The sequence below is a fragment of the Manis javanica genome, chromosome 14 (genome assembly GCF_040802235.1).
Source record: "Manis javanica isolate MJ-LG chromosome 14, MJ_LKY, whole genome shotgun sequence".
Lineage (NCBI taxonomy): Eukaryota > Metazoa > Chordata > Mammalia > Pholidota > Manidae > Manis > Manis javanica.
The window spans coordinates 10,708,363-10,728,249 of record NC_133169.1 but is presented as its reverse complement, the minus strand read 5'-3'; the positions used below and the strand labels follow the sequence as shown (position 1 = coordinate 10,728,249).

At 50.8% G+C, this 19,887-nt stretch overlaps 2 protein-coding genes across 4 annotated transcripts; one reads left to right on the top strand and one right to left on the bottom strand.

The window, feature by feature from the left end:
* Window positions 1-201: 201 nt before the first annotated feature.
* On the top strand, window positions 202-5,442 carry MTX1 (metaxin 1). The gene is given in 11 exon segments (XM_037016708.2): window positions 202-252; window positions 412-791; window positions 793-1,023; window positions 1,025-1,148; window positions 2,123-2,192; window positions 2,324-2,403; window positions 3,804-3,896; window positions 4,068-4,250; window positions 4,374-4,450; window positions 4,879-5,033; window positions 5,116-5,442. Coding segments are annotated over 11 exon segments (1,659 nt in total). The 3' UTR covers window positions 5,331-5,442.
* Window position 5,443: 1 nt separating this feature from the next.
* Window positions 5,444-19,236, bottom strand: GBA1 (glucosylceramidase beta 1). 3 transcript variants are annotated; one of them, XM_017676503.3, is made up of 12 exons: window positions 19,095-19,236; window positions 10,233-10,307; window positions 9,759-9,846; window positions 9,327-9,518; window positions 9,058-9,204; window positions 8,613-8,746; window positions 8,221-8,393; window positions 7,744-7,981; window positions 7,174-7,398; window positions 6,628-6,791; window positions 6,169-6,285; window positions 5,444-6,079 (listed from the first exon to the last, which is right to left on the bottom strand). In XM_017676503.3, exons 2-12 carry the CDS (start codon window positions 10,257-10,259, stop codon window positions 5,974-5,976), a joined length of 1,611 nt encoding a protein of 536 aa, XP_017531992.1. In that variant the 5' UTR covers window positions 10,260-10,307; window positions 19,095-19,236; the 3' UTR covers window positions 5,444-5,973. The 3 variants fall into 3 exon arrangements, with proteins under 3 accessions (XP_017531992.1, XP_073078257.1, XP_073078258.1); XM_073222156.1 differs by lacking the exon at window positions 19,095-19,236 and having other exon boundaries at window positions 10,233-10,464; XM_073222157.1 differs by lacking the exons at window positions 10,233-10,307; window positions 19,095-19,236 and adding an exon at window positions 10,069-10,107.
* Window positions 19,237-19,887: the final 651 nt, after the last annotated feature.

The window sequence follows — 19,887 nt, the reverse complement described above, 5'->3', positions numbered from 1 at the left end:
CCTGTCTTTCCCTAAAGGTCCTCTCCCCCAGATGCCTCCCTCTCTTGGCATCTGGTTACTGGGAACCACTACCGAATGCTACTGTTTTCTGGAAGTCAGGAACCCCTGGCAGTGGCAATGTCAGACAGTGGGCATTATTCCACGGCTGGCATGAAAAGGATGCCAAGGGAGTGCAGAAACTAGCTTGCTTTAGTGCCGAGGATGCCCACATGGCACGAAGTTTGCCGCTCAGAGCAAGTGCTCTTTCTTAAGGTGAGGGTCCCCTGACATGTGCCTGTGCATCCATTTTCCCTCATTCCTAGGAAAACGTCCCATTGTCCGATGGGAACTGGAGAGTCTTAAAACAGTGGTCGTGAGGTCGGAGTGAAACCAGGAAAGAGACACCAGGGACAGGAGTAGGCCAGGGGCCAGGGGCCAGACTGGGAACACTGTGGACGCAGGCGGACGGGCCATGACCCGGATGACGCGGAAGGGCGCCTCAGTTCCCGTTACCAAGGCAACAGTCCGCGAGCCCCCACCTCCCCTCCCCCAGCCCGGCCCAGCTCCGGCCGCCGCCACCGCCCCTGTTTTGTTTCCCTGGCGACAGGCGGCGCGGGGCCCGCTCCAAACATAACGCGCTATGGAAAACATGCGGCTCGGGGGACACCCCCAACCAGCAGCCCCGCTCCGGGCCGGGCCCCCTGGAGCAGTCCAGGCCACGTGCAGATTTGCGAAAGCCCCCGGAGCCGGCCCAGGCGCACAAGACCCCGTTCTCCCGGGCCAACCGCGCCTTCAGGAGATCGGGGCTCTCGGGCAAAGGTGCCCCGACTGTCCGAGGAGCGCCAGACCGACAGCCCTCCCCTCCTTCGGGAGCCGCGAGCGGACCAGGCGGCGGCCGCCCTCGCGGGAAGCCCTGGGCTCCGCCCCCCGCCGGCGGGCTGCCTCTCGGGCCGCCAGAAGCCGCGCCTCCCCGAGGGCCTCCCTCAGGCCGCCGGCCAAGAGCGGCCTGCGGGCGGCGGCCGGGGACGAGTCCGCGCGCGGGAGGAGAAGCGCGGGGGGAGGTGCTTCCGGGACAGAGGGCGGGCAAGATGGCGGCGCCCATGGAGCTGTTCTGCTGGTCGGGGGGCTGGGGGCTGCCGTCCGTGGACCTGGACAGCCTGGCGGTGCTGGTGAGGCGTGGCGCCGGCGCCCAGTGCTGCCCTGCAGGACCGGGGAGGGGCCCCAACCTAGTCGATCATCCGAATGTTGCCAGGGCGCCTCTGCACGGGAGCAGTGGGGGAAACTGAGACAGTTAAGAGCGTGCCTGGCCTATTGGGCTCAGTGTCTTACGTCTTAGCAGCCTAGGTTTTGTGCAGCAATAGGAAAAGACCTGGTGGAGGTTTTAGGAAATGGATTTTATTTAGATCTTGCTCATCCATTTACTGGCTGTACGACCTTGGGGCGATCCCTTCTCTCGGAGCGCTGTTTCTTCATCTGGAGGTTTACTAAAGCCAGATGCGCTGAGTTCTCAGGCTTGGTATACCTGTCTTCTCCTCAGCTACCCTTCTTCATCCTCCTCATGAAACATTTACTGAGCTTATTGCTTATTGAACCAGAAGGTCCACAGTCAGGCTCTCTGACTGTGAAGTCAGAGACTAGTTCACGCACTCACTCCGGCATTTAATAAGCATGTTTTAGGCCTATTCCAAATAGCAAACGTTGGCATGCAAAGATGAATAAGACTTGGTCCCTCCCCTGGAGTTGTTTACAGAAAGGCAGACATGTCAGCAAATAAATGCCATAAAATGTTCAGCTGTTAAGGTGTAAGTAGCAACAGGCCACAGAGACTGCAGAAGGGCGTGGTCAGTGCTTCCAAAAAAAGATATTGGTTAGGGCAAAATTATGAAGCTAGGTGTTCACCAGGAAGATGGCAGGAGAGGAAATAGAGGGTTTTTCCTGGCTGACTTGTAATTGTGGTCGTATCCATAATCTAAACCATGTTGCCTATTGTAAAATGGAAGCAGTAATGCCTACCTTTTTTTGTGAGGCAAGTACTAAGCATAGAACATAGCACAAAAGGTATTCAATAAGTGTTATTTCTGCTTTTGATTCCCCTGTGGGGCTACATCCCTGGCCTCTCTGCCTTCTGCTTCCTTCCCTGCAGACCTATGCCAGATTTACTGGTGCCCCCCTCAAGGTGCACAAGATCACCAACCCGTGGCGGAGCCCTTCAGGTACCAGTGTCCCTGGTGGGTGAGGAAGGGAGTGAATAAGGGGAGGAGCAGGAGATAAGCAGCAATGTGGCAGGAGAATGTGTGGATAGGCAGTTAAGGGTCTGGTGGGCATGCTTCTTTCTGAATGTCAGGAACTCTGCCTGCCCTTCGGACCAGTCATGGAGAGGTCATTTTATTACCACACAAGATCATCACCCACCTTCGAAAAGAGGTAGGTGGCTTGGGGCTGGGGTGCTGGGAGCTGCCAGTGAGAGAAGGCCAGTCAATTCACTGCAGCACATATTTATTGAGCACCAAGTATATGCCAAGCTAAACCCAGGTGACCCAGAGCTTCAAGGAGCAGTTTGGTGGGAGAGACACACAATGTTGCTGTGAAGAAGTAACAGTAGGCCGGTGAGTAAGCTGGGACACTCGGGCCATCTGGAGGCACAGTGCCTTCTGGCTTCAGAGTGGGGAGGGAGAGAGGAACAGGCCGATGACACATGGAAGGCAGAGGAGGAGAGAGCAGTTGGCTCAGATGCGGCCCTTAGAGGAGGGACAGCAGGGACTTCGATGGGCCATTGCCCTCCCTTTTTTCAGACACCAGGTCGGGCTGGATATGGGACTCGGGGTGGACAAGGCTGAGCCACAGTGAGGCAGTTTGAAGAGGATTTATAAAATTAGGGGGCTTCCCAAGGGTTCTTCTGACTTTCATGGGCTGTTTCCAAAAGGAAGCATGTCGTCAGAAGTGGGACCCTCTTCTTCATTTCTACTTTCCCAGAGTTGAGGAAGCTGGGGAATTAATGGTGGTTGGAGAAGCATGGAGAGAAGAGACCCAGGTAAAAGCTAAAGTTCCTGGCAGGGACTGGGCTGCTGCCCTGATCCCTCACGTACAAACAGCTTTCCCAGTTTTCAGAGTTTTCTTATAACACAGCCTCATTGAGAGAAGATTATTACCCCCATTTCCCAGGGAAGAAACTGAGGCTTAGAGAGACTTAAGGATCATGCTCAAGAGGCTCTCTGGGGACAAATCTTACCCAGGATGTGGAGGGGAGAGCTGAGGAGCAGACACTGGGGCCTAGGAAGGTGGGGCAGGCTAAGACCTGGGGATGTGGTCGGAATGTGTGGTGGCGGCGCCGAGACCTTGGAATGAAATAGAAGAAATAGCCAAGAGCTGGGTATTGAGTGAACAAGCCAGGGGGCCCTGGCATGGGTTCGCTGGGTCCCAAGAGTATGAGGATGGGGCACGGACCGAAGCCTAAACTGCATCTGAGTGCCGCCCTGCTAGCCTTGTGGTGGCTGGGTTGGGAGCTACTGTTAAAGTTGCCGTCAGCGGGCGTGCTGCCAGCTTTCCGTGGAAACTCTGGGAGCTGCTCCTGGTCTGCGGCTGGGCCTTCCCTCCTCCCCCGAGTGGGCGCAGGACCTTGACGGCCAGCAGGCTTCAAGGCCCAGGCTGTCTGCCAACAGCAACAGGCTACTGGCTGGGCCCAGGTAAGGGGGCCTCAACGGGAGAAGAAGCTCCTTGCTCTACTTCTGCTACACTCGAGGCCAGTGAGGGTACCAGACAGGATGCCTCCCTCCCTGGGGAAGCACCTCTGGAGAGCGTCCACACCACGTACACTTCCTTCATAGAAGTACAACGCTGATTATGATCTGTCGGCCCGGCAAGGGGCAGACACCTTGGCCTTCATGTCTCTGCTAGAGGAGAAGCTGCTCCCAGTGCTGGTGAGTGTGCCCAGACCTCCCAGCATTCTTGGTCAGCAGGGGTGGGGGTCAGGCACATGCACTGACACCCCATGCACAGGCTCGGAGCAGCGTGGGGGTCAGAAGCCCATCCTGAGTCCAGCAGGTGCACTGGCTCAGAGCTGCCTCTTCCTTCCTGCCTATCCCATCCAGATACATACTTTTTGGGTGGATACCAAAAACTACGTGGAAGTGACCCGGAAATGGTACGCAGAGGCTATGCCTTTTCCCCTGAACTTCTTCCTACCTGGCCGCATGCAGCGGGAGTACTTGGAGCGGCTACAGCTGCTGTGTGGGGAGCACAGGCCTGAGAACGAGGAAGAGCTGGAGAAGGAGGTAACTCTGGGACGGGGCTATTGTGTGAGAAGAGTCCCAGGGATGATGGCCCGGAATGGGAGTGCTTGGGAGGGGAGGCGGCACTGTGCCCACAGCTGCCAGTGGACCGTGTCCTCCCTGCAGCTGTACCGAGAGGCTCGGGAATGCCTGACCCTTCTCTCTCAGCGCCTGGGCTCTCAGAAGTTCTTCTTTGGAGATGCGTGAGTCTGCCTCCGGGGGAATAATATGTGGCTTGGAAGAAGCGACAGGTTCAGATGTAGCTGCCAGGGCGGGGGTGGCCTTAGGCTCTGGACAAGAGGTGCTTGGGACAGACATGCGGCCTGGTGACAGTAGGGCTGTGTGTGGGGCCGGAGCCGCCGCAGTGGTACAGGAGGGTGGAAGGGCTGCCAGGCACAGGAGGGGCCTGCAGAGCTGTGGGGCGTTCAATGTGCCCTTTATGCAGTCCTGGGATAGAGGCCCATTTAGGGATGGGCTGGCGCCATTGGGGAGCCTTCCCCACAGCAGGTCCAGAACTTTGTATCCTCTCCTCCCCTGGTGGTCCCCTGCTGCCCAGAGCCCACCTCCCAGGGCCAACTCTACCCCTTCTGCCTCAGTCATCGTCCTTCATCCCACCCTCTCTCTGCTCCAGCCCTGCCTCCCTGGACGCCTTTGTCTTTAGCTACCTGGCCCTGCTGCTGCAAGCCAAGCTGCCCAGTGGGAAGCTGCAGGCCCACTTGCAGGGACTGCACAACCTCTGCTCCTACTGCACCCACATCCTCAGCCTCTACTTCCCCTGGGATGGAGGTACAGGGGGATGGGTGGGGGGTGGGTGCCAGCTGTGGGGGAACAGGGCAGGCATCCAGGAACCTTCCTTCCTTGCCCTCAGCTGAGGTGCCACCTCCACGCCAGACACCAGTGGGCCCAGAGACTGAGGAGGAACCATACCGACGCCGGAACCAGATCCTGTCTGTGCTGGCCGGGCTGGCAGCCATGGTGGGCTACGCCCTGCTCAGTGGCATCATTTCTATCCAGCGGGCGACACCTGCTCGGGCCCCAGGCACGCGGGCCCTTGGCATGGCTGAGGAGGATGAAGAGGAATGATAGGTCTTCGTGCTCCCAGGACTGAGTTTTCTACTGATGCATTCCAGAGACCTGTGTCTCCTGTACGGCCGGAAATGGGGTATCACCCCTTGAATAAAACTGCTCACACTGACTGGGATCAGATGTTCTTTCCTTTAAGGGGCTGCCATTTTTCCAAGCTGGTGCCAAGGGGGTGTCTGGGTGCTTGAGCCTACCCACTGGTACCTGGCTTCCTCAGCTGCCTGTGCCCTGATGCTGACACTGCTTCTGCTCCGGGCCAGTTCTGTATCTCCAAGACAGACAGTCCCCAGTTTTGGGCCCAACTTTCCTAGTCTTCCTCCCCCCACCCCCATCTTGTGTCTGTACAGACAGTGAGCTCACCCTGGGCCTGGGTCCAGTTTCCACCAGCAATGAACACACTGCACACGCTCACACGAGCATGGGGGCGGGGGCCACTGGGGCTTCCCAATCCAACCCCTAGGGGCCTCCAGCCCCTAGCACCAGCTAGAGGGGAGCGTGAGTCACCCAAACCACTGCCCCTGGGCTTACGTCACCTAAGCTCACCCTGGCCCTGCTATGCCCTTTTAGCCACAGATGGCATGTGAGCTGACTGGCCCTCTAATGCCCATGCTGAGCCCAGGTGCCTGTTTGGGTATCTGTTCCATCACTGGCGATGCCACAAGTAGGTGTGAATGGAGTAGCCAGGTGAGATAGTCTCCATGAAGCCCAGGGCAGGATCCTTGATGGTGAAAGGCACGTCCTTAGAGGAGCTGGGGATGGAGGGAAGGGGGAACTGAGTGTGCGATCCTGCCAAGCCCACCTTCCTGTCAGCCCAGTGCCCAGGCCCTGCTGCTCTCACCGGTTCAGCACAACCACAACTGCAGAGCCATCGGGACGGATCAGTGCCACTGTCTCCAAGTCGCTCTTCTCACTGGCAACCAGCCCTACTCTCTGCGAGCCCTCAGGAATGAACTTGCTGAAGGGGGAACAGACATCACATCAGGGACCCAGCTGGCCCCTCTGGCCCTGATGGCAGCTCCCATCAGTTCCCCACTAGAACCCTTGCTAGAGCTCTGCACTTACTCTCCAGGCCTCACGCCATGCTGCCGGGCCTTCCCTGCCCTGCTGCCTCAGCTCAGCATCGCACACTCAGGGTTTGTCTATCTGATGCATCTAGTCGCTTCCTGCCCAGATGGTGCAAGAGGAACGGTGCCTCTCCCAAGGTTCCCACCCTAAATACCTCCCTGCTTCCTCGTGTCAGCTGATGTAAGCCCAGTGCTAGGCCTGGTAGGGGTGAGGGTGCCTCCCTTCCCCTCACCTGAAGTGGCCAAGGTGGTAGAACATGGGTTGTTTGTAAAACGTGTCCTTGGTGATGTCCACAATGATGGGGCTATCAACAAAGTTGCGCACCCAGTTGGGCCCCCCTTCGGGGTTTAGGGCAAGGTTCCAGTCGGTCCAGCCAACCACGTGATAGAGGAGGTTCTAGGGTGACACAGGACAGAGAGACAAAGACTCCACACCAGCTCCCTGGAGAATGTAGTCAAGGGTCACAGGAGGGAGGCACTGGCGCCCTGGCCCTGCGATGGGGGTGCACTACATCCTTGCTATATACCTCAGGACAGGGATTGCGGATGGAGGCCTCGCACGACGAATCCAAGGTAGATAAAACTGCTGAGGCCGAAGAATTCAGAGGGAGGGTGACAGGGTGTGTGGGTCTGAAGCAAAGGGAAGACAGGGAGTCATGATATCTCAAAATGTGCCCCAAAGAGCAAGCTGGGAGAAGCTGGAGAGGAGGGCCTTTTGTTAGCCTTCAGTGGGGCGAAGGGGCCGAGGTGGTCTCTTGGGAAGGGGCGCAGTGCCCTACCGTGATGATGCTGTGGCTGTACTGCATTCCTCGATCCCAGGAGCCCAGCCGCACACTCTGCTCCCAGAACTTGGAGCCCACGCAGGCTTCCGAGGCAAAAAGCATGGTGTTGGGGAACAGGCGGTGTGTCTCCCCCAGGGTGGCTTTTGCTGGAGCCAGAAAGTCCAGGTACCAATGTATAGCAATGCCATGAATGTACTTGGCTGCCTCTGGGTCCGCCAGCACCTGCACAGGGAAGGGGAGGGACTCCTGGGGAAAGGGGCCATCGAACTTGGGCCCCGCAAGGAGTGTTCGGGAAGAGGCACTGGAGACCTGAGAACTAGGCAGTGGGCTACTCACAGCTAGAGGGGGGGAAAAGTGACCACCAGGGGGGTCCACGGGACCCTGGAGATCCAGAGACGGCTATCAACCAGCCCCAGCATCCCAGGAGTGCCACCTGGGTACCTGGCCCAAGCCCGGTTGCCCTTGGGATTGAGAGCTGGGGCAGAGAAGGCTCTCTGTTTGGGAGCTAGTCATTTGTATGCCAGGCTTGGGGGTCACTAGGGAACCCACGGAGGTCCTGGGCCTTACCACCTGGGCCCAGTGGGGCAGCAGCAAGCGCTGGTCATCCAGCATGAGCAGACGGACATTGTGGTGTGTACTGTTGGCGAGGGTGGGTCCCAGGTCACGGGCGATGAAGTCTCGCTGGTGTTCAGGGGTGAAGCCCAGGCACTGGAAGGGGTACCCACTAAATAGCCCTGCAGAAGGCTCATTCTCAGCTGTCACCGCCCAGAACTGTAACTTGTGCTCAGCATAGGCATCCAGGAACCTGGCAGGGAAAAGAGTAGGAGCGATAGTGGCCAAGAAAGGGGACCAGGACACTGGGGACTGGGAGGCCTGATGAGGTGAGGAAGCTGAGGGGTCTGAGTCTGAGAGGCCCAGAAGGTAGAGAGGTGAGCCTCGGGAGGGTCAGATCTGGAGGTGGAGCTCGGTCAAGAGACAGGACATAAACCAGGGTATCCAAGAGGGGAGGCTAGTCCAGACCCCGTGGCCTTGCTGCTTCCTTACTTGACAAAGTATCTGGCCCAGGTTTGGTGGTAGAGATCCCCCGGCTGACCCTTGAGCTTCCCCCTCCCATTCACTGCTCCATTGGTCTTGAGCCAAGTGGGTGACGTCCAGGGACTGGCGAAGAGTGAGACAGGGCGCTGGGCTAACTCCAGGGCTCGGTGAATCAGGGGTATCTAGAAACAAAGGCAGTGAGGATAGAGACACCCAGAGTTGGAACATAGACTGGCCCAACCAGTGCATCAGGCCTAGCCATCAGTCCCCACCCTCACACCCAAAGGAAAAAACAGAGAGAGCAGGGGGCTGGTTCTGCGTCTCCTGCAGACCGCTAGCCCAAGGCTTTGCAACCACCAGGAATTAATGCCACCAGGGCCCAAGGCAGTCAGAATGCCCACCTTGAGCTTGACATCCTCCTCTGGGAGGCTGAAGTTGTGCAACTGGAAGTCATCAGGGGTGTCGGCATAGGTGTAGACACGGATAGAGAAGTCACAGCTGGCCATAGGTACCCGGATGATGTTGTATTCGATTCCTGCAGAAAAGGAAGACCAAGATATGGGACTCTGAGTCAGTAAGAGAATTGGGACCTGGTCTATCACTTGCCAGTCCTAAATCATGTCTGAGTCAAGACCAAAGGGAACCTGGGCACATGGGATCAGGCACTTGGGCAAAGCACAGTGCATCGGAGCCTGAGCATCCCCAAGCACTTGCAGAGGATGGACAGGGCAGCCCTGTCTCCCTGGGCATTAAGAGAGGATCCAAATATCAGGGCTGGGAGGAGGTCAGGTCAAAGGAAAGGTCAAAGTATCAACTGCACTGTCATCTTGTCCCTCTCCTTCTCACCTTCTTCAGAGAAGTATGACTTGAGAAGCAAATTCTGGGTGGGGGGAGACAGGGCAAGGATGTTGAGAGCAGTAGCATCAGTCATGGCCCCTCCAAATCCCTTGATTTTTTGGAACTTCTGGTCTGGTTGCAGGGTCAGTAGCAGCCCTGAGGACATACACAGGGAAGAAGGGGTGTCAGTGTGCAGTGGGGCAGCCCCGTGGTGATCACTGGTATGATTTAGTTCCAGGAGGCTCCCAGCTGCTGGGGGCAAGGGGTATAGTTGTTACCTGTGCCTGTGTAGTTGGTCTGGACTGTCCCCTGACTCAGCTCCATTCGGCGCCCACTGCGTGTGCTCTCATAGCGGCTGAAGATGCCAGGGGCAGGCAGGGAGAGGGGGTCAAGGGAGTCACAATATGTGGCATTGCAGACACAGACCACCGAGCTGTAGCCAAAGCTTTTAGGGATGCAGGGGTGGGCACCTGGGTGAGAGACAAGGGCTAAAGGATGAATATGGGGAGAAGGGACACACTGGTTGAAAGGGACACTAAATGCTAGTTTCAAAAATCCCCTTGCTGTACTCGCACCCCCAGGTTGGTCTCAATCACTCAAAAGGGTTTCTTTAGCACCTCCTGAGGTCAACCACCAGTATGCCAGAAGGACCAACTGACCTGAGGGCAGAAGGGAGCCTCAGGGCTCCCCCAACTCCTAGACTCACTCACCTGATGCCCATGATACTGCCTGAAGCAGAAGCAATCCCATGAGGCTGGCAGTCACAATGCCAGCCCTGCCCAGGGATTTGAGGCAGCCCTGAGAACAGAATGAGAGGTTAGAGGGCAAGCCCCTCTCCACCCCTCAAGTACTCTCCCAGGTAAGGCCCAGCTGCCTATGAGTGCCAACAGCCTGGCCTCCGACCTTTAATGATAGACCAAGGCCCCCAGATACCTGCGTGCCGCCCTCCCTTCAAGCCGGCTACTAGCAACAGCTCTTTTGCCCATCCCAATGAGGACCCTCCTCCACCCCGGTCCCTACCCATTTCTCTCTCGACTTCATCTTCCCTCCATCTGTCACTTCATCAGAGAGCCCTGATAGCCTGGGTTGGAGGAGAGTCTACCGTTCATTGAATTCCAGAGTCCGGATAGCCAGGATTCTAGAAGCAGCGTGACAAAACCGACTGGGAGCCCTGGTGCACTCACCTTTCTGGAAGGGCTTGAAGGCTCCATCACCAGAAGACTGTAGGGTTCCTGAGCCTCGGATGGATAGAGGATCCACTAAATAAAAACAAAGATGCAAGTCCCACGGGTAGCTATAAAGACCAGATTAGCCCCGCAGGTTAATTCTGGTTTAATGGAACGGATGGGTCATATGATGACTACGGGAGTCACATGATACAGGAAGTGAGGCAATTGCAACCATACTTGTAAAGGGCGACTGGCTTCCTCTGGGCTGCTGGCGATTATACTACACCCTGTGATATTCGGAAAGGCGTGTGGATGACAACTTAAGGAAGAATCTCGATCAAAGATCTGAGTGAAGGATTGGGTAGAGGCCCCCAAATCCCAGAGTATGGGATCCACAGTAGGCACACTGCTTTATTGAGACAAAATTTTCGAAGAATACGAATAAAGATCATATTAACAATAGAGGTTCATTGTGCAAAACATTGATTGATGATAAAGACAGCCTTTGCCTACAGAGGTTCGTAGGCAGGCGAGTTGGCACTTACACAGCTACAAATGGAGACACAGAATAGTAACAGGTATACAAGGAGAGAGACCCTTTGCAGTGGGGAGTTATCCTGGATGGCTTCTTGGAGGAGGAGGAGCTGACACTGTTAACTCACGAAGAGCCAGGAGGACGGGCTCTAGGCAGAGGGGCAGACTGACTGAAGGGAGGGAGGTGCCTCCCTTGTTTCATAACCAGATGCAGATTTTAATAACTTTTTCCTTTCTGTCTGGACAGGGAGGCTGTGTAAAGTAATTCAGTAACTGGAAAATGTTGTACAAAGCTGTGTTCTCAGTGGATGTGAGCAAGGGGGTTGTCCATGACATTGCCTCATGAGCCATGTCATACATGATTTAGTGGGAGTGATACACAATTACCTGTCTCCCTAAGTCTATTTCTGCACCTGTAAGATGAAGGCAATACCACAACCTTATAGGGTCATTTTTTAAGTGATCTCGGTGAAGTCTTCCCAGACACACTCCAGGAAAAATTGATTTATTCTTCTAGGTCCTTACAGCACATAAGTATGGTCTCAGTGATATGAACTGGGTTTGAATCCTGGCGTGATCATTTCCTGCCCATTTGACCTTCAACAAATTACAGTCACTCTAAGCCTCTGTTTCTCATCTGCTTTTAAAGGGGGGTGATAACTCTGACCTTAACTGTTGTGAGGTTCAAGAACGATAATGTGTGTCTAGAACACTGCTTTGCACCAAATACTGCAACAAGTTAGGTCTGTGTTTATGGAAGGAGCCTGCAGTTCCGAGAAGGCATGTCTTCCTCATTCTCTGCAGCCAGGCATGCAATAAGTAGGTAGGTGCCAAATTGTTGAATTGGATTGAAACATCATCACTGCGTCAGAATCTTTCCCATCTAGACTTCCTGTTTTTCCAGGAAGTGTTGTTTTCTGGAGGGCAGCAGGTAATACCTAATACCTTACTTCCCTCTAGTTCATTCATTCCACAAATACGCTGCCTGCTCTGTTGGCTTTGGAGACCCTCTCCCCACTGGTTTTGCTCTGCAGGAAGTTTGTGAGTCTTTTGTTTCTTCTTCTTATCCTTTCTTTGTGAACATTTCTCAGAGTGGATACTATCTCACCTTTCAGATTTCTCTCACACGGTGATTTGCCCTAGAGGCTTTTACATTTCATTTTCTAAATAAAGTTGATTATGGAGGCTAATGGTCGTTGAGCGCTTGTTCTGTGCCTCTTACATTGTCTTATTTCATTCTCCCAAGGCAGGTGCTATAAAGAAGCTAAGACTCTGAAAGGTCGTTAAATTGCCCAAAGGCCTTTGGCTCCTCAGTGACAGGATCCGAATTCATGTCCACAGTCCTGTGGCACACATCACATACTTAATGAGTGCCTCCAGTATGCCAAATGCAATGCCAGGCGCTGGTTATTTTCCAACGCAGCTGTGGTTGGCCTGCAGTGTTTGCTCTGTATTGTTTTAAAGTTGTGCCTTGTTGTGTAGGACATGTTCTACCTGCCCAAGGTGAAGCCCTAGCTGGCTTCTGGAGTGCTGACTATGTGGCAACATTTCTGGATCCACGTGCCCCAAAGGCACACTGGTCAGGGGATACCGCTTCGATAATGAAACAAATTCCAGAACTCCCAGGTTGGGCAAGAATAGTTGATTTTCAGTTGGAGAAGGAAAATTGTCCATGAGCTTCACTCTCCCCATCCTGGGAGAGCTCAGGCCAACAACCTGAGCGCCCTGCTTCCATAACAAGTATTTCCTGACATACTCTTTACTGTCCTGAAATTAACATATAGATAATAATGACCTACTTACAAACATAATATAAAAGAATCAATACTGTTGCTTTATTTGGAATATAAGGTAACAACAATGGCACTATTTTTTATTTAAAAACTAGGTTTTCAATAAGCAAATGCTTAGGTACAACTACCTAGAAGACAGAATGTACTCAGATCTTGCACTAACCTAACTGGAACAATTTTGGATTTAATAGAAGCAACTAACAACCCATGAATTAATAAACAATTTCAATATGTAACTGTCGTGTCATTTTTACAGTACATAATTATCTTTCTGCTGCAAAAATGTAAAATATATGATAAATTGAGATGTTTAAAGGCCAATCTTTGTGACTAAGCATCAGTGCGTTGCACATGTCTCCAACCAACTCAACACTTGACTCTAAGTTTGGCAATTCAATAAAGAAAATGATACTCTTTTCAACAAATGATGCTGAGATAATTGTGGGTATCCACATAGGAGAGATAAACTTAGACCCTTACCTCATGCCATGATCAAAAATTAAAGCAAAATAGACCATAGACCTAAATGTAAGGGCTAAAACTCTAAGACTCCTCAAAGAAGGCACAGGAGGAAATCTTTGTTACCTTGGATTAGGCAATGGTTTCTTTTTCTTTTTTAAGCAACAAAAACACATTATCTCACATAGTTTCTGTGTGTCAGGAATTCAGGAGTGGCTTAGCGGACTGTTCAGATTTGAGATTTCTCATGAGATTGTGGCCAAGATATTGGCCAGGGCTGAGTCATCTGTAGGCTTGACTCAGCAGAGGCTCTGCTTCCAAGATGAGCCACTAACAGAGAGTGTCAACTGGGGTTGGCTGTTGGCAGGAGGCCTCAGTTCCTCACCACGTGGATTCATCTATAGGGCCTGATTTCCCTCACAATATGGCAGCTGGATTCCTCCAAAGTGAGAGATCTAAGAGAAAGCAAGGCAAAAGTCACAATGTCCTAACCTCAGAAGTCACACATCATAAATTTCTACAATATCCTATTGGTTACACAGGTCACCCCTGTACAGTGGGGTAGAGGGAAGACAAAGGTGAGACACCAGGAGGTAGGGGTCATTTGGAGCCATCTACTGTAGTCTACCTTCTGGCCACCAGTAAGTCATATCCACCCCACATGTAAATACTCTTACTTCTTTCCAAGGTCCCCGAAAATCTCATCTTATTATAGCTAAAGTCCAGAATCTCATTAGGCAATAGTTTCTTATATGTAATTTCAAAACACAAGTAACAGAAGTAAAAGAAGATGAATCAGACTTCATCAAAACAAAAAGTGTTTGCACTTCAAAGGACACCATCAAGAAAGTGAAAAGACAACCCACAGCATGGGAGGAAATACTTCCAAGTTTTATCTCTGATAAAGGCCTCGTATCCAAAACACACAAAGTACTCTTACAACTCAATAATGAAAAGATAACCCAATTTAAAAATGGGCAAAGGATTTGAATAGATATTTCTCCAAAGATACACAAATGGCCAACAAACACATAAAAAACCCTGAACTCAGTCACTGAGGAACTGCAAATCTAAACCACCATGAGATACCATGTCACATGCACTAGGATGGCTATAATAAAAGAAAACAGGCAATAACAAGTGTTGACAGGGATGTGCAGAACTTAGGACACTCATATGGTAATGGCGGGAATGTAAAATGGGACAGCCTCTTTGGAAAATAGTTGAGTAGTTGGAAAATAGTTGGGTGGTTCCTCGAAATGGTAAACAGAGTTACAATATAACACAACAATTCCACTTCTAGGTATCTACTTAAGAGAAATGAAAACATATGTCCACAAAAAGACTTTCAGTTGATGTTTACAGCAGCATTATTAATGGAAACAATTGGTGAGCTCATGTCCATCAACTGGTGAATAAACAAATTATGTTATTCCCATACAGTGGAATACTATTCAGCAATAAAAAGGAACAAATATTGATATATGCTATGACATGACTGAAATTCAAAAACCTTAAGTGAAAGAAGCCAGACACAAAAGATCACATATTGTGTAATTCCATTTACGTGAAATTCTAGAATATGTGAATCTACAGAGACAGAGAATAGATTAGTGGTTGCCTGGAGCTGGAGAGAGAATGGAGAGTAGCTGTTGCACAACTTAGTAAATTTACTAAACATCATTGGACTGTATTCTTAGAAGGAAAGACTTACAGTATGTAAATCACACCTCAATTAAACTAGTAAAAAAGTTATGTACTTGGAGTCAGTTCATAGCTTTTCCAACAAACTACAATACTGCAGTGAAACTCTTTTCAATTCAATACATCACATAGTTGGAAATGCTCTAACCCACTGAGTGGACTGATACAATAATTTCAGGAAAATGTATTTTATTTAAGCATCCTCCTCCATAATGATTTTCTCCGCAATTATTGGGCTTTTTAAAAAAAAAAGTTCTTGTAAAACTTTTCTGCATTATTATATAATAAAGTCCTGCTGATTTATATTTGAATTTATATTTGCATACAGTGTTGAGCAGAACATGCCAAAGGCCAGTAGAATGAGAGACAATTCTGCCTTGCACAGGACTGTACTGCACGTTATATGGAACATGTTTCCTGTCCTCCATCCATCCCCTAAATCCTCAAAATGCTGCCTGATCAAAGCCTCCACTAAACACACAAGTTTCCAAAATGCCCCCTAGGGGGCGACTGAGGACCACTGCCTTTGGGGAGGCACCTTAAATGCCTAGGCCTTGCTGCAGTGGCCACTAGGGGCACGGGAGGTGGCCACAAATGCCTTCCTGGTCCTCTTTGCACAGCACTTTTAAAAGACTTAGCTAAACACCAAGAGAGGACAACTGAGAAATAAATAGAATCGAAAAGCAGACGTACAAAAATAGTTTGGCTGACCGAGCACAGGAGTTCTGATCTCACTTCAGCCTGCCCTAAGCCGGGCTGTAGGCTCAGCTCAGACAGCAAACGCCAGCCCTGGAGACTGGCAAGTACCTTTGCACAGGCTCCTTGCTCTTTAAGCCTCAGACCAACTCCCCAAGGAGAGTGCCCCCTCCTAGTCCCACTGTCACTTTCATGGTCAAGTGAAAGAGAGACACTTATTCCCTGCACAGAGAATAGTACTCAAAAATATTTACTAGATGAATGAATAAAAAACTTTACCAGCACCTGTCCTTTCAGCTCTGATTTCTTATCTGAAGATACATCATTCCTATGGATTACTGACCCCCAAAATGACTTCTTTCTCCAGTGAGACCCCTTCAGCTCCTTACTCACTAGTGTGTGGCTTCACACTTGGATTCATCTGATCACCCAGGTCTTTTTTCTCCCAAGTTTTACTGAGATATAATTGACATATAACACTGTGTAAGTTGAAGGTGTACAAAGTGATGATTTGATACACGTATATACTGCAAAATGATCACCATCATAAGGTTAGTTTGATGAACCAACTCTGAAACAATAACCATAGCATTCATTGTAAGGCCCAATGCAAATGGAAAATACTTGTACCTCACATGCAGGCCTATAATTTTCCACAAGATGACAATAGCCAGTTTTTCTTGAGTGCTTATTACAGCCACTAGCATGATAACTCCATGTTCCAGATGATAAAACTGTGACTTAGAGAAGTTAACTGTCAGTGTGAAGCCTAAATTCAGATCTGTCCTACTTGGAAGCCCAGCAGCTCTTAGCTGTCATGTCAAGTAACCTCCCAGATATTTCAGCAGCAGGTTTCTAGTCTTTCTTAAAGGTTATAAACGGTTGCAGAACAAATTCATGGTTCCTGTTTGAACCCTCAGGAACTCTTCACTCAAAGGCAAGCACAAAACTGGAGCTCAACATTGGCTGACTGAATGGGTTAAGCTACCAACCACACCCCACTATTCAAGGCGCTGCTTATCATTGTTTCAGAGACTGTTGTTGGTGTGATTTGAAGCAAAGGAGTGATGAACTTCAGGAAGAATGATGCTAACTCTGAACACAATTATTAGAGCTAAAGTGAGACCTAATGGAGGGGATTTGGTTGAGGCTGGAGGAAATACGGATTCAAATCCTGAACACGTATGAGCCTGATGCGCATTCCTCATTCCTCGCTGTTCTGGGCCTCCCACACAGGACTGTAATAAAGCTTACGGAAGAAAATAATGTCTGTGAAGGAATTCCATGTGAGCTGTAAAGTTCCATATAGCTGGCAGGAACTATTAGTGCTAGGTATTCAGCCTTTCTTTCTTTCCTCCAGGTGTAGTCAACGGAGTCTTCTGTTCAAGACCTATTTCTGCCCTGACCCTCTCCAGATGCCACCATTTCTCTCTCGTCCCCTTAAGGAGAGGCAAAGTGGGAGGCGTTTTAGCAGAGACGCCGCATTTAAATCCTTGCCTTACTATTTCCCTAGCTCTGAGACTGGGAAGTTACTTGACTGAGAAGTCAAGTTCTTTAGTTACTTGACTAAGAAGTCAAGCCAGAGCTTTAGTTCCCTCACCTCCAAAACTCTTGTCTCAAGGGTTTGTTATGATTATTCAATGCACAGGGCATGTGATGTTATTATGCAGAGCCAAACTTCCTGAAAAAATTACTGTACTTGATGAGTCCTCTCGCACACTTCACACACTCCACAGGGCTGTGGACCCTCTCTGCTCCAAAATTGCTCTTGCCCAGGTCACTAATCTAATTATCTCTCCGTTGCTAAATCCAATGGATAAGGTTCAGCCCTTACCTGACTTGACTTTTGACCTCTGTTGACACATGATCCCCCCTTCTTGAAGCTCTCTTTTGTTTTCATGACTCCACACTCTGCTGCTTGGGAAATGCCCCCACTTCTTTGGCTGCAACTTCTCTTTTGCAGGCTTCACCTCCTCTTTTTCTGCAGTGGGCCAGGGGCTTCCTTAGGATTTTGTCCTAGGTCTTCTCTTCTTGTATGTTACGCTCCCTCCAAAGAGACAACCTCAGGGCTTTGATTCTTTTCTAATTGCTTTTGTATCAAAATCTCTACCTCCAATCCCAACCTTTCTCTTGAGATTGACTCTTAGAGGCAACTCTGCCCTCCAGACCTTTCCCCTGGGTGTCTCACAGACTCTCCGGCAGGACCATCAGGAGATCATCTCCTGCAGCCAAATCCACTCGTCCTTCTTGCCCCTATTATTTATCTCTTAAGCCACTGAAATATCTCTCTTTTGGTCTCCACTTTCCTCCTCCAGTCCATTCTCCAAGAAGAACTCTGTGGTGTACCTAAAACACAAATTCTGAAACTGTCATTCTGCCTCCTAAAACCCTTCAGTGGTTCCACACTACCTGTAATAGGTCTTAAAGGATTTGACATCTTGGTTCCACCCTCATTTCCAACCTCTCCACTTGAACCATAAGCTCCAATCACATTTCCATTTTGCTGCTCTCCCCTTTGCCATGAGTATTGTCTTCTTTCCCTCTCTTGAAAAAAATGCATGCTACTCCTTTTTATCATTAAGGCCTCAGCCTTAATGTCATTGCCATCAGTACCATTTTCCTGATGCCTCTGGCTGGGTTAGGCACCCTTGCCATGTGCTCCCCAACTCACACATTCAACAAATAATAGTTGGGCATCTACTGTGGGCCAGGCACTATTCTAGGTCTTGAGGATATAGCAATGAATAAGGTGATAATGTCCCTATGGATCTTATCCTCTAAGCGGTGGTAGCAGACAAAAAGCCAGGTAATTTCAGGTGGCCATGAGAATAACCAAGCAAAATAAAGTAAAGGAGTAGGGAGTGCTAGACAGAGCAAGTGAATGGGATAGTTGTAAGATGTGTATGGAGAAGACATGGGTCAGATTCTGTAGGGCCTTGGTGGCCACAGTGAGGAGTCTGAATTTTGCTCCCACATGGAAATTCACTGGAGGGTTTGGTACAGGGAAATGACCAGATTAGATTTATATTTTTAAAAGATCACTTTGGTTATTATACAGAAATCAGACTGTAAGGGGCAAGCACCAAGGCAGGGGGACCAGCCTCCTATTCAGCCTGCCTTGTAAAGAAAAGCCTTGCCCTTTTCTACATCCTTTCAGAATCCTCACAAAGGCAATTTCCTTCAGTGTACATCACAACTCACCTACATTTAGCCTGGTTATTCATCTTTTTTTCATAACTCAGCTCACATGTCGTTTTCTCCAAGAAATTCTCTCCCTTCACACACATTTCTCCTGTAAACACAAGCTCATAGCCCTTGTATCTCCTTGGCCGCTCTTATCACAGTTGTACTTAATTGTACAAATGGTTTAATGTCAGTGGCCTGCTAACTCGTTTGCTTGCTGATCTGTCCGTGGGTAAGCCCGGAAGGGTGAGACCAGTCTGACCTGGCTCCCCGCTATATTCCATTGTGTAGCACAGGGCCTGGCACAGGGTCCAGTGCTCGGTGAACGTTTGCCGAATGACTGAACAATAAATCCAGACCTTTTTCCCACTCCGTCCCTCTAAAAAGCAAGTGGATAGATGAGGATTTGAAGATTTTATCCTCTCTTTTTCATTAGTAAAATATAACAGTAGCTACAATTAATAATGATGATGAAAAGGTGAGGTGCAAACGCAAGGGGGAGAATTACCGTCTAAGCAGTTCGACACCATCACAGCTACCGTGGGCGAAGCTAAACAGCAGCCCCAACCGGAGGCGAAGGGAAATCTCCCTGCAGCCCGCAGAGCGGAGTGGGCGGAGCCGGAGAACAGCGCCCAGCAGAGGCGGCGTGCGAGCTGGGCTGCAGCCACACCACGCGCAGCCGCGGGACGCGCAGGGTCAGCGGGGCGGGGCCTCTATGGGGAAGAGCGCCCCCTAATCGTCGGGAGGCGGGACGAAGGCCCTGACCGCACGTTTTATTGGTCTTTCTCGGGACGGACTGCTTTCGCTGACCAGCCGTAAGAGAGATAGGGCGCAAACGTAGTCTGGAATCCACGTGAAAAGTGGGCGCGGAAGGCGAGAAGCGCATGCGCCTCTGCGTACCCGAGCCCCATCCTCCGCCCTGCATGCTTAAACGGGTTGGGGGAAGTTCAAATCCTTCCTTAAGTCCAGCCCACTGAAGTTACAATGGAGCGTCAAGCTAGGGAACGTTCAGTGCCCTGAAACTGCCCCATTGGGAAACCCGATCTCCGTCTCGTCCTATCTCATTTTGTCGTCTGGCCGCACCCTAACCCTCCCTGAAGCTAGGTTGTTATTATGGTGAATTATTCAAGAAGCCCTGCAGCCTGACGCCATCTATGGGCAGGGCCCCCTCCTTCTTTTCCTTCCCTGCTATCCCCCCAAGTCGGAGGATCCAGAAGCTGTTTTCAAAGCCCAACTCTGACGCTTTAGTAATTCAAGTAGTTTGTTGTCCTGCTCTCAGGCAGTTACATTCTATGGGACGA